Source organism: Orbicella faveolata, unplaced genomic scaffold (genome assembly GCF_042242905.1).
Source record: "Orbicella faveolata isolate gen_17 unplaced genomic scaffold, um_ofav_v1 contig_35, whole genome shotgun sequence".
Classification (NCBI taxonomy): domain Eukaryota; kingdom Metazoa; phylum Cnidaria; class Anthozoa; order Scleractinia; family Merulinidae; genus Orbicella; species Orbicella faveolata.
Genome location: NW_028301564.1, coordinates 19,867,513 through 19,880,597, shown reverse-complemented (window position 1 = coordinate 19,880,597; position 13,085 = coordinate 19,867,513). Strand labels below are relative to the sequence as shown.

General features: G+C 38.3%; 2 protein-coding genes across 5 annotated transcripts in view; both read left to right on the top strand.

The window, feature by feature from the left end:
* LOC110051481 (fibroblast growth factor 1-like) overlaps nucleotides 1-13,085 on the top strand; it is a 181,346-nt gene that overhangs the window by 145,461 nt on the left and 22,800 nt on the right. The window lies entirely within an intron of this gene.
* Nucleotides 1-13,085, top strand: part of LOC149103669 (von Willebrand factor D and EGF domain-containing protein-like) — a 126,029-nt gene that overhangs the window by 100,616 nt on the left and 12,328 nt on the right. For all 4 annotated transcript variants that reach the window (XM_089273954.1, XM_089273953.1, XM_089273952.1 and 1 more), the window contains 7 exons: nucleotides 185-379; nucleotides 5,803-5,916; nucleotides 6,286-6,399; nucleotides 7,039-7,152; nucleotides 8,664-8,777; nucleotides 9,063-9,176; nucleotides 10,635-10,748. In XM_089273954.1, the coding sequence (XP_089130080.1) occupies nucleotides 185-379; nucleotides 5,803-5,916; nucleotides 6,286-6,399; nucleotides 7,039-7,152; nucleotides 8,664-8,777; nucleotides 9,063-9,176; nucleotides 10,635-10,748 (879 nt within the window). The remainder of the gene's footprint in view (nucleotides 1-184; nucleotides 380-5,802; nucleotides 5,917-6,285; nucleotides 6,400-7,038; nucleotides 7,153-8,663; nucleotides 8,778-9,062; nucleotides 9,177-10,634; nucleotides 10,749-13,085) is intronic.

Sequence of the window (13,085 nt, the reverse complement as noted above, 5' to 3'; positions counted from 1 at the left end):
TTAACTTGTAGAACAGTGGTAGGGGTGTCTTTTTGTTCAACAGACGTTGGAAGGGTTATCGTTTTCCCATTCAAACCAGTATGTCTTTCTATTCAACTTGCTTTAGAAGCAAAAGATACACCAAAATGTTTCGTCTGTGTCGTTAGTTTTAATAAAGTGAATCTTGTCTTTTCATCACACGTAGGAACTTGCATTGACCTTGTCAATAACTACACGTGTAACTGCCTCGTTGGTTTTACTGGTCCACACTGCGACATTGAAATCAAGAGCTGTACCATTGACTCCTGCTACCCCAACGTGACCTGCTTCAAAAACAGCGACACAATTAGCTGTGGTCCGTGTCCACTTGGATTGAGTGGCGATGGAAAGAATTGTGAAGGTGATTACAAGAATAAGTAAATTGAAAACTTCCTATCATTATATACAGGCCTGTGAAATCATCGTCCTTAAGAGGCGCCCTCCGTAATTTTCAACTATGGCCATTTGGACCAGAAAAAATCAAATTCCTCAAACTTTCTCAGATGAATGGTCTAGATAAGTGATTCACAAAAATATAACTTTCAGTTCAATTCGATTCGTATTTTAGCGCTGGGGCCACCATCTTGGTTTTGCCCCTCTGAGAGGGCTTTCAGCGGCCATTTTAGGGCACATTTAAAACAATTTGCCATACAAAGAAAACGATCTAAATCCGGGTAGAAACCCATTATTCGAGACAAGCAAATGTTTCTTGTTACATTGAGAGGCTGTTTTGGTAATTTGATCATCACCTGATTTTTCTACAGAATTTTAAATTTCTTTCCTTTCGGACTACTCATGAAGCGCCATAAAACAGGCGAAGTTTAAAGGAAAATATCGCCAAAAGTACATCACTTGAGATCCCAAAACTACCCTCCACTTAAAGAGCAATGTCTCACCTGTAAAAACATGCAATAAAATTTTGGGGCAGTTAAAACTGTAAAATGTTAGAAGAAGAAGTTTAAGCTGTGCTTTTGTCAACAAAGACCGCCATCCTAATTAGCATAATAACGTGAAAATAACGATGCACAGAGAAAATAATGATATATTCCACTTACCTCGCGACATGTCGACAACTGGATGTTCCACGATGCCTCATGTTATATTTCCAGTATGTTTCAGCCACATTTTCGGTGATTAGTGTACGAAATCACTCTCAGACATCGCCACGGTTAAGCAGATTTCAACTCTCCGAAGCCCGCTTCATAACATCTATCAATATTATTTGTCTTTCGCCTCATAAGCCGTCGTTTACAAGAAGTTTAACAATTTGCTGAGATCCTAACTGACCCAGAACTCTGTTAGCAGCCTTTAAAATCCTCCTCTCGATCGAGGATTCTCATCAAGAACTCGTTTAAGCTCAGTTCTGTTTTGATCTGTTGTGCACTCGCCATTATTCAACAGATTGCGTTACATTTGACAAATGCACATTCCAAAGGTTAGGGGTAGGGTGGGTAGGAAGTGAAAATGTAACAGACATTAAAGCCATTTTACGCATTTCTGTGGCTAAACTATTGTAGTAACTGGCTTTCCCAGAATGATTTGAACATAAGCTTCTGCTTGCAGGTATTTTCTAGTTTATTTTTGCCGGGTAGGTGGGGGAGGGGGGTCGTGTATTAAAAAAAAAAAGAAAAAAAAGAAAACGATAGACAATATCAGATCAAAAGATTATGATCTGTGTATCTTGATCAGCTTTATCAGTTCATCAGTGACGCTCTATTAGGGGTTTTCAGGATACTGGATATTTGAGTAAAAAGTTAATAGGATGGAATAAATTTAGGGGTAATGAGGTAGAGCATGTTTAGATCAGATAAAACAGGACATTAACTGAGTAGGAAATCGTTGAGCTGGATTTAACAGGATACAAGATATTTAGGACAAAAGTTAATAGGATAAGGGATACACCGACACCCCCCCCCCCCCCCTTCCCCCCTCCCACTATGGGGCCTCAACAATGGTCAGCTATTTAGGATAAAATAAATGTATGTCAACTGCTATAAGCATTTATTCTGGACTCTTAGTACTTATATCACGGTGAAATATGAAAGTTTTGTATCAGATTTTAGGGGTTTTAAGGTTAGGTAACGCAGCTCCTTGTTAGTAGTTTCGAAGCCCACACTTGTTACACTGAATAGATATATAAAGATGGGGCTGGAGAAATAAACAGAGAATGAAATGTGTCCCGAATTCTGTACCGTTTAACAAGAATTTCTTACATGGCAACCTTTGTGTCTGCAAAGAGATCGAGGCACAACATTCCACACAACATTTATTTCATGTAAACTTCACATCATTCCACACTATATTTGTAAACAACTATCCTAATCTCATTGACAGCCATTAGTTTTTGCCGAAAATTTTCATTTATTACAAATAGAATACGGATAGAACTCCAAAAAAAGGCCTCTTCCTTGTTTTGTTTGTTTTGTTCAGCATTATACTTGTGTCTTTCGCTCCCCGAAATGCCATCAAATGCTGCGAAAGGCAACAGACTGACAAGCAGTGCGCAAGAAAAGTTTTTCTCGGGTCAGGAAACGGCCATAAAAGTCGAAGCAATTACTGTAGCACAAAAGATGAGGCGCTCAAAAGATGAGGCCAGAATTAGGAGGTTCACCTGTGATGAGTTCCTGACTCCTTGCCACGTTTAATCCTTCCTCTCGCGAATGGCTTCAAAGCTCAGAAACAGACAGCAGACGGTCCTCCAACAAGACACAACAACCGCTGAGAATCAAGCTGCGGATATTTTTGACAAGTGTCATTTAACTCACACAATTGCTTATGACTCATTCAACTTGTGTGCCTTAAACGCATCTATAATGTCTTTAAAAAGCTAAGCGTCAACATTAGTGCTTCGCTTGATAGATGCGGGTATTTTAAAGCGCCCTGCATAGGGTTGAAAACTAGTCTTGTGCAGACGTGCAGCTGTGCTCCATCACAGAACTGAACGACATTAGCGGCTATGGGGTGCCTCAGGCTCATAACGAATGGTGCCTACAAAATACAAACGTGTTTCCGCCAGATTAAGAAAACGTGGAAAAAGTAGATCTTAGCGAGGGCTATTAGAATCCACAAAGAAAACTGGGGATAGTCATTTTTCCGAGATAATTAGCTAATGGTGAAGGTAGCATTTTTCTGAAAAAAAGGTAAAGATATTTCTTCACAGATTCTCCTAAGGTTCGCCTTTACATGCAGAAAACTAAACATATTAAAAAACATCTTTAAACTACGTGGTAAGTGGTAACATAAAAACCACTTTTGATATGTATTTAATAACAGAATCGTCGCAACAGCACTTCTCTGCCTTAGCCAAAATACAGTCTACATAACTTTTCCTCACAGCCAAAAACTAATGCATTGTCGAATAGGCTTGCCACTTCCAATTCATACCATAAAATGTAGCTGTAATCACCCCTTTTTAAAAAGTTAAATGAGTTGTTTCATCCTTTCGAAAACTTTGTCGGTGTCCGTTACATTTTTTCCTGTTACTTTCCAAGTAAGTTAAACATTGACGTCTCTCGCAGTTGTTTTGCGCGCGCATTATGCCATCTACAGTTGAATTTCAGTATGATTTTTTCTACGGATACGATAAAAGCTAGTTTTTCAGCTGGAAGCCGTTCACAGTTAGTGCTTAGCGATATGCTGCTTTTCTGGTAATCCCGGTTTCAGTACAGGCTCGTAATTTTAGTGCGAAATTTGTTTCGGCCACAATAGGTTTTTTTTTAAGTCGCACGCTTGGTAGGGTAGTTATTTACGTCACTAGTTCCAACCCAAGCGCGCGCCTGGCCTTTAAACCATGCCTAAAATGGAAGGCACCGTCCTTAACTGCCCTTCAGTAATTTTCTGAGCATTTTCGTTCTGAGGCAAAAGTGAAACGGCCAAGAAAATGTAAGAAGTTTCAATAAAATGTCGCTTACCATTACTTCCTGCGCACTATTCGTCAGTCTGTTGTCATTTGCAAAATTTGATGGCACTTCCGGCAGCGAAAGACACAACTGTCCCGCTTTATCTGATCTAAACATGTTCTAACTGAAAGTTATATTTTTGTGAATCACTTATCTAGACCATTCATCTGAGAAAGTTTGAGGAATTTAATTTTTTCTGGTCCAAATGGCCATAGTTGAAAATTACAGAGGGCGCCTCTTAATACTCAACCTAGAAATTTTGGAGCTACCGGATTAATTCTGAATATTTGTCGTTCTTGTTATTATTATTGGTGCTGCTGTTGTTGTCGCTGTTGTTTTTGTTGTTGTTGTTGTTGTTGTTGCTGCTGCTGTTGCTGTTGCTGTTGCTGTTGCTGTTGCTGTTGCTGTTGCTGTTGCTGTTGCTGTTGCTGTTGCTGTTGCTGTTGCTGTTGCTGTTGCTGTTGCTGTTGCTGTTGCTGTTGCTGTTGACGGACGATGACCGTCTGTTATCAACAGCAGTCCATATCTGGACATACCCTCGCTCTGGCGATCAAACAGCTCACGTACACCAGCCATGTCTACAATATTATTGCGTATTACTAAAAGCGTGTTGTAAAAGAAACAAGTATTAGCTGCACCTCGTCCACGGAGTCCCTACTCGTCCACACAACCCAGAGCGAATTAAAATTTAGAAAATGTCAAACAAACAAACTATAGCCTTGTCCTCGCATTGTTATTGTTGGATAATTGGATTATTTTTCTTGTCAGACATTGACGACTGTGTTACTCACACATGTACTAGTAATGGTGGATCGTTTGTGGATGGTATCAGTAACCAGGGGCTTAGCCAGGATTTTTCAAAGGGGGAGGGTCACACTGTGTCAAATTGAGGGTACTTGCCAGATTGTCAAGTCGACCTCCACGCCATGTTTGTTTGTTTGTTTGTTTGTTTGTTTGTTTTATTTTTTAAGTTAGTTTGTTTGCTTCAAAAAGGCTTTAAAAAGAGAGGGTCACGGGCACCCCAGGAGCCCCCACCCTAGCTACGGCCTTAGTAACTATACACATGTGAGCTGCCCAGCACGATATACGAGTGATCATTGTGAAAAGTATATAGGGAGCTTAAGTAGGGGCGTTTTTGAGAGGCGGACGTGAACGTAGATTCGAATTTTCTCCTCTTTGAACCGTATTATCGACTTTTTGTTAAAATCATCAAGTTGTAAATGCTAAAATGACAGCTTCTCATCTTATTTTGTGAAAGATGAAAGCAAGCTAATAGCAGTAACATACACCTCCTGTAGTTTTAATCAGAGAAAACGTCGAAGATATCACGTTCCTATTTGTAAAACAAACAGAAAAAGGATAGCCTTTTCTACAGCAATTAACAATCAGTCTTCAGTACAGGAGTGTTTCCTGTGGTCATCACATCATTTTTTATTATTATTTACTTATTATATCAATACGACTTATTTGATTGAAGACTTTAAAATCTACATTAAACTCGGAAATCCAAAAACTCTAAACCTAGTGATAAGTTAATAAAGATGGTGAGTTTTAAGCTCGGTAATGAAATGTGAAGATGAATTAATCAACATGACACGAGCGTGGGACAAAGAAACATTCTGAGTCCCCGACGGAAGGTCATCTCCTAGTATGAACTGCGGGTGTAAGTCTGGGTCAAGGTAATAGGGGGGGGGGGGGGGAGAGAATCTCGCGTTTTCCCGTTATAGCTACTTTCCTGAGCATAAAACAGTTGTTGGGTAATAATATGTAAAAGGTGATGAAATTCCGTTTCTGCAATTGACAATCTTGTACATTCGAGTTTGCTGAGATTTGCCAACCATCTTTAGCCTTTAACTGTAAAAAAAATACTTTTCGTATTAAACAGACATAGACGAGTGTGTTAATCACACATGCAGTAATGGTGGATCGTGTGTAGATGGTGTCAACAATTACTCGTGTAATTGCCAGCCAGGATTTACTGGAGATCGCTGTCAGACAGGTAGACCTTGTCGCAGACGACTGACTCTTCATTGTTTCTTTTTTATTTGTCTTCCGAGTCTGGTTGTTCACTGAGCTATTGTTTGTCTGTTATTGTAACGTATTTTGTCTGTTGCTTACTGCTGTTGTTATTATTATCATCATCATATTTGTTATTGTTTTGTGCTTCCAGCGTATTACTGTAATAACTTTTTAACCGATCTCAGACGAACAAGTGACAAACAGAATGATTACAAGCAGACTGAAATAATTAAACGTCCTATTACGTTTTTGATATTGTCATGTTCACAATGTCAGTCTTAAACCGTTTTAAGTTTCAATAAAGCTCTCTGTTTACATGTATATCCTTAATTTAATTTCCACTGAACAGACATTGACTACTGTGCTAACCGCACTTGTCATAATGGCGGATCATGTGTAGATGGTGTCAACAACTATTCGTGCAACTGTCTAGCAGGTTTTACAGGAGACCACTGTGAAACAAGTAGGTTTTCGTTGTCTTTCGTCGCTGAAGTAGTTGTCGTCGTTTTTGTGGATTAATTGGCTAACTAGTTGGTATACCTTTTGATGATAGGAAAAAATGTTCACCATTTTATCATGTATTTGACTTCCAGTTTAATGTTAGCACATGTATCTATAGCTTTCTTCCATTACATTTCCATATTTTGATGAGAGACCAAGTAATGCTATGAACTGAAAGGCCTAAGTGTAATGACTTACATTATGTTTACTGTGGTCACCTTGAGTCACTCAGCTTGGTAGTTATGTTTTGCGAGTTCTTTCTTTGTTTATTTACTTATTGCATCTATGCTACTTATCAAATTCAAAGTTCTTAGATATACTTCAAATTCCAAAATCCGAAAAACAATTGCCCAGCTAATAAGATTGTAACGCAGTGTAGAACAAAAGCGAAAGAATGCTCTGAGCTATAACTACTAAAACCTATATAAGCACTTGTCTTCCCCTCTTAAAAGTAAAAAAAAAAACGCTATTACTAAGAATAGCAGCAAATTTTAATGATGCTAGCGCACGATGATGATTATTTGATCATCCTGTTTTCGTTTTCTTTTTTATCATTATTAGTGGTAATATTCATTTATTTTTTTCTGATCTATCATAACAGACATAAACGACTGTGCTAGTCACACATGTCAAAACGCTGGATCGTGTGTAGACGGTGTCAACGACTACTCGTGCAGCTGCCTGCCAGGATTTACAGGATATTACTGTGAGACAGGCGAGTTTTTTTATTTTATCATGTTCCCTTCTTTCTTTTTTTGTTTACTCGGATGGTGCCTTGATTGTATGGGACAACCGTCCTCGGGTAAATAGAACGAGTTTACCTAATTGGAGAGGGCAACCTCGCAGATGCTAAATAATATGGGTACTGAGACTCTTATATTGGAACTTCTGCTTCCACAATGACAGTTTTCATGCGTTCGCTTTTGCAAAGTGCGCAAATCATGGTGAGCCCTTCCTCTGCCCATTGACTATAGTATCAATTTCTAATAACAGACATAGATGAGTGCGTTAATCACACGTGCAGTAATGGTGGATCGTGTGTAGATAGTGTCAACAATTACTCGTGTAATTGCCAGCCAGGATTTACTGGAGATCGCTGTCAGACTGGTAAATTTATCGTAGACGACTTTTTGTTTTGTTTTTCCTGTAGTTTTCATGTTTTCCGAGTCGGGTTGATTACAATGTTACAGTTTCCGTGTTATTGTTGTTGTCATTCTATCTACTACTGTAAGGTATATACATTACTAGGATAATTGTTTAACCGTTTTCAGGGGAACTAATTGACGATAGAATTGTTACAAGCAGACTGAAAAGCTCAAATGTGCCATCAAATCTTTCATATTGTCTTGTTCTTATGATCAATATCAATCATAATAGCCATGTTTCTACTCCTTTGATGTATCTCCTATCAACAGATATCAACGAGCTACAAAAAATAACATTTTCAAATACGAAATAAATACTCACCATTTCATGGCGTTTCATGACGTGCTTGATTGCTAATTAAATGCATGCAGATGTATATATATCTTTCTTCAAATCATCAAGTAATGCTATCGACTGACCGCTTTAGATTAATGACTTTCAACTCGTTTACCTGGTCACCAAGAGTCACTTAACTTGGCAGTCGACAACCTTTTTTTTCGGTTAGCTTTTCTGAAAAGACCATTTTCGAGTTGTCGACTTTTGCCTCTGTGTAAAAACGAGTCTTCGCGCGAACCATTGATAAGAAAATTAGTTCGCTCTACAGGTTCATTTCATACAAATCAAACTTATTTTCATAAGAAAGGTTTTGCACGAGGAGTCGTTTTGAAACAGAGGCACAAAGGAACTAGGAAATGGTCTGTTGCTTACATTGTCATCAAACGTGGATAAGAGGCAATTCCGGACAGAAACTGCAAAATTTCCCGACATAACCTGCACATGTTTGGATTATATTGTAATGCAAATGAGAAAAGCTAACCTCTACAAGAGCTATTGTCTTTTGTGTTTTGATTTACTTATTACTTCAATGATACTTATTAAATTGAAGTCTTTGAAAAAAATTATAAAGGGTCAAGAAAGAAACAATACTCTGAGCTGTTCTTCTTTTATGAAGATGTTTTGTGTTTGTCAAAAGAAACCATACATGTTTCCAAAGTAGCATCTAGATTCAATGATGTGTTTGATCATCTTCTTTTTTTTTTAGTTTTACTCTTTTCTTTCTCTTCTGATCTATTGTAACAGACATTAACGAGTGTGTTAATAACACATGTCAAAACGGTGGATCGTGTGTTGACGCTGTCAACAACTACTCATGCAGCTGCCTGCCAGGATTTACAGGATATCATTGTGGGACAGGCAAGTTCTAGTTTTTGTTTTTGTTGTTGTTGTTGTTGTTGGTTTTATTCACCGGGATGGTGCTTTTTATTGCATGGGACAAACGTTTTCATATTAATAGAACGAGTTTGTCTGATTGGAGAGGATAACCTCGCAAATACTACAGAATATGACTGGGGATTCTTATACTTGAACTTCCACTTTCCCAATGTTGGCTCCCTTACATTTGCTTTTGCTCAGTGCGCAATTCATCGTGAGCTCATCAACTATATAGAAATTAACTATAGTCTCAATTTCTGCTAACAGACATAGATGAGTGTGTTAATCACACATGTAGTAATGGTGGATCGTGTGTAGATGGTGTCAACAGTTACTCGTGTAATTGTCAGCCAGGATTCACTGGGGATCGCTGTCAGACTGGTAGGTTTGTCGCAGACGACTTTCCTTTTTTTCTTTCTCTCTTTTCTTCTCTTTTTTTGTTTGTTTGTTTGTTTGTTTGTTTGTTTGTTTGTTTTTGGTTACGTGTCTTCCGAGTCAGTGTTATTGTTTCTGTGTTATTGTAAAATTTTTTGTTGTTTTTACTTATTGGTGTTGTTACTGCTGTAGCCATGCATGGTATCTGCTACTGTTTAGTGCCTACAACACATTACTATGATAAATGTTTAACCGGTCTCAGGCGAACAAGTTGACGACAGAAAGTCAGTGGTATACCGAGTGGTAACAAATTGATAAAAACGATATGATATCCTCACATGTCAAGACATCATGTTTGATAGCATTTCTTCTTTGTCCCTTTAAGGTAATTCTTCTGAAATAAAACCGTCAATAGGTTTTTGTTCAAACTTTGTCCACTGAATATTTATCATATGATAACTTTAATTATAAAATAAAAAGGGGGTGCCCATACTCGTTAAGGAGCAGTGAGGCATCGAAAAAGTCCCATTTTAGCATTATTTAATGCTTATTACAAGAACGCATTCCAAGTTATTGTAAAATCTTTGTGAGCCCAGACTCATGAAAACACGCCTCAAACTACAGTCAATACTTGTGTTGGACACAAATAAACTTTTTAAGTTTGATTTTGACAGACAGCTGAATCATTGCTAAAATATTGGAACCAAATTGCTTGCCACTGCTATCAAACTGCAAAATAGAAAAGACTATAGTGCAGCTGCTATTTTCCTTGTTTATTCAATTTTCAACAACAGAAATCAGATCAGTCTTTTCTCACGCAAAGCTAAAGATTGGTTGATTAAAATGACTGGAGAAAAATTGGGGGTGCCCTAGCTAGCTAGTGAGCTATAGCCATTTTTCAACTGACAGAACTCAATATCAAAGCAAATCCGCCATGTTTTCAATGTGCGCGTGCACGATCGCGCGCGAATGATGCCATAAATTATGCGCAGTGAGGATGCGCAATACAAATGTGAGGAATCACCTTAACTACACTTAAATTTGTTGGTGTATGATCAAAACATCTTCGGATCTTCTTCGGTCGTCTTCGGCAATCTTCGGAAAATGTTCGGAAATGCTCGGAAAATGCTAGGAAACGTTCGTCTGGCCTTCGGAACAATTTTGAAAAATCTTTGGAAATCTTCGAAACTTGGTCGGAAATCTTCGGAAAATCGTCAAAAACGGCGTCACCAGCATGTCTATATAATAAAAAGAACATTACACGTTAGCTCGAAGATATGAATATTATGTCCTCGTGGCAAAAGCAATATAGCTCTTACCACTCGAACATAAAGTTCTTATCTTCTCGCCACCGTGTAGTATCCTGTATATTCTCAATGTCAGTCATAAACACTTTTTTTAAATTTCTAAATAAATCTTTCTGTTTTCATGTATATCCTTCTTTGACCTATGTCCCATCAACAGATATTAACGACTGTGCTAACCGCACTTGTCAAAATGGCGGATCATGTGTAGATGGCGTCAACAGGTACTCGTGCAACTGTCTAGCAGGGTTTACTGGAGACCACTGCGAGACAAGTAAGTCTTCCTTTTTTATTTTCATTGGTGTTGTTGTCGTGGTTTTGGTAAAAATATTTTTCAAGAGAAAGTATTAAACTACAGATTATACCATTTTGGAAATACGAAATAAATATTTACCGTTGTGTTTGATTCCCAATTATGCTTGCCCAAGTATCTATATTTTTTCCAGTCACCTTACCTTAACATCATCAATTAATGTTGTAAACTAACCACTTTAGTTTAATGACTTTCAACCTGTTTCCTCCGGTCATCACAATTAAGTCACTCAACATGGCAGTTAGTAGTAATTAAACGTAGATGCGAGGAAATTTTGGGTAGAAACAACAAAATTGCTCGACATTGCCTCACACACTTTGGATTATATTTTATTGTAAAACGTAGAAAACGTAGCCTAAAGTGCTATGGTCTGTTTGCTTGTTTGTTTGTCTTTTTATTATTAAAATTTAAACTCATTTAAAGAGAGTCACGAAGAGAACTGTCAAATTTTTAAACCTTTGCTTAAGTCCTGGCCAAATGAACTTGCAACTACAGTAGTCCCAAGTAGCTGCAAATTGAAATTGCGTAGACACTTGCGTGGGAGAACAAACGGACTCGCAAGTTTCCTTGCGGTTACACGCAAGTCGCGTGAAAAAAAAAAGTCATTTCAAGGCTTGCAAGGCTGTATTTCATCGGCTACTGGGTTGTTATAACAAATAATCGACGTCAGTCAACCTTGGTTGACTTGGGCTGGGTGATCAAAATGTTAAAAACTTGCGGCGATTGCGTGCAAATTTGATCTCAACCAAAGTGAGCGGAGGTCATCGCAATTCAACGCAAATGCACGCATGGCCCTGCCAATCGGAGTCGAAAGTAGACCCAAATTTTCAACTTGTGTTTACTTGCGAGTCCTTGTAGGTAGGGCTTTAAATATTATCCAGCAAGGTTTTCATATAATAAGAGTACAGTGATACTCTGAACTACTATTTTTTCATGAAAATATTTGGTGTTAGTTTGATCGTCTTTTTTTGTGAGATTATGCAATATCATTGCATAATCTAATATAGTCACCGGCTCGTGTTAAGGTCTCAGGATTTTATGAAACCTGAGAATCTCTCCCCCGATGAGAGTTAAAAGTTAATGAAGATAGTGAAAACTCGAGACGAAATCGGATTGTCGCATTTACAAAGTGAAAGACAAGATGATACTTGAAATGTAAACCGCCTTTGCTCCAAGTCAAATCCCTTCTAGACAGCTCAAACAGACCCAGGAACACAGGTAAATAACAGTGCATTTACTTTGTAAATGATTATGTTATTGCTGATACAGTGTTCGGATCCCCTCTGCTTTGGGAGAGCGAGAAGATTTTCATGAGTGCAAATCGAATGGGAACTTTATAGCTACCTACAGGCCAAAATTTAAGCTTGTTCTTTTGATTTTTAAGCGGTGATGTTTTCATTAATACTGACATAACTTGACAAGTAACTTTACTTCTGCCACGATGCACCCGGAGCTGGACCGAATTAATTTTTAACTGCGTAGCTTTTTTAGCTGATTGTGATGGGTTATTTTCGTGGAACATTGTTGACGCCGCCCGAAACAATATAAAGTTAACCAAGGTAAAAGTTCGATTTACCCTGTAATCAACCATGGTTTAGGTCGGTGTACCAAGGTTGAGATGGCAGTTCAAGTCCACTTGCGGTCGCCGGGTATCTCGCACCCCGTGGTGTCCAGATTGCGTCAATTTCATTTGGTCGCGTTTTCGACAACGTTTGTTTTCATGGCAAAAAAATAAGCCAAATTCGGACCAGCCATTCGGACAATATAGTCGAACGTACGTCTAGATAGTCTGAAGTTCTCTTTCCATCCATCATTTTTCAACGAAATTTCCGTTCCAAAGGGTTTCAAACCAGAATTGGGTAGCGAAGTCATTAAAGTGCCACTGAAACGAAATTTTCGTACTCTCTTTTTTTTATCCCAATCTATAGTTTCAAACGTGCTTAAAGTAATGGTGAACTTTATTTCTACCATATCCTAACGGAAAGTGCTTTTTTTAGATGTTGAAATCGACTTTTTGGAGCAAAACTGTGTCCGGGCTCTGGAACCGAGTTTAAGGACCTTGTGACATCACTGGTTGTATTCACGCAAGAAGCGCTATAGATTCTCTCTTGTTTTCACTTGAGTTATTCAAGTTTATTCTTCGTATTGTCGATACCTACTAGTTTTCTACCTTGTAATTTCTGTCCAGCCTTGACAGGAAATACACATCATAAACGTTGGAGGGCGCCAGAGAGTGTAGATTCACCAGAATAAATGCTACAGATTATAACAGCTCAGTATACTTTACGAACATCTTGA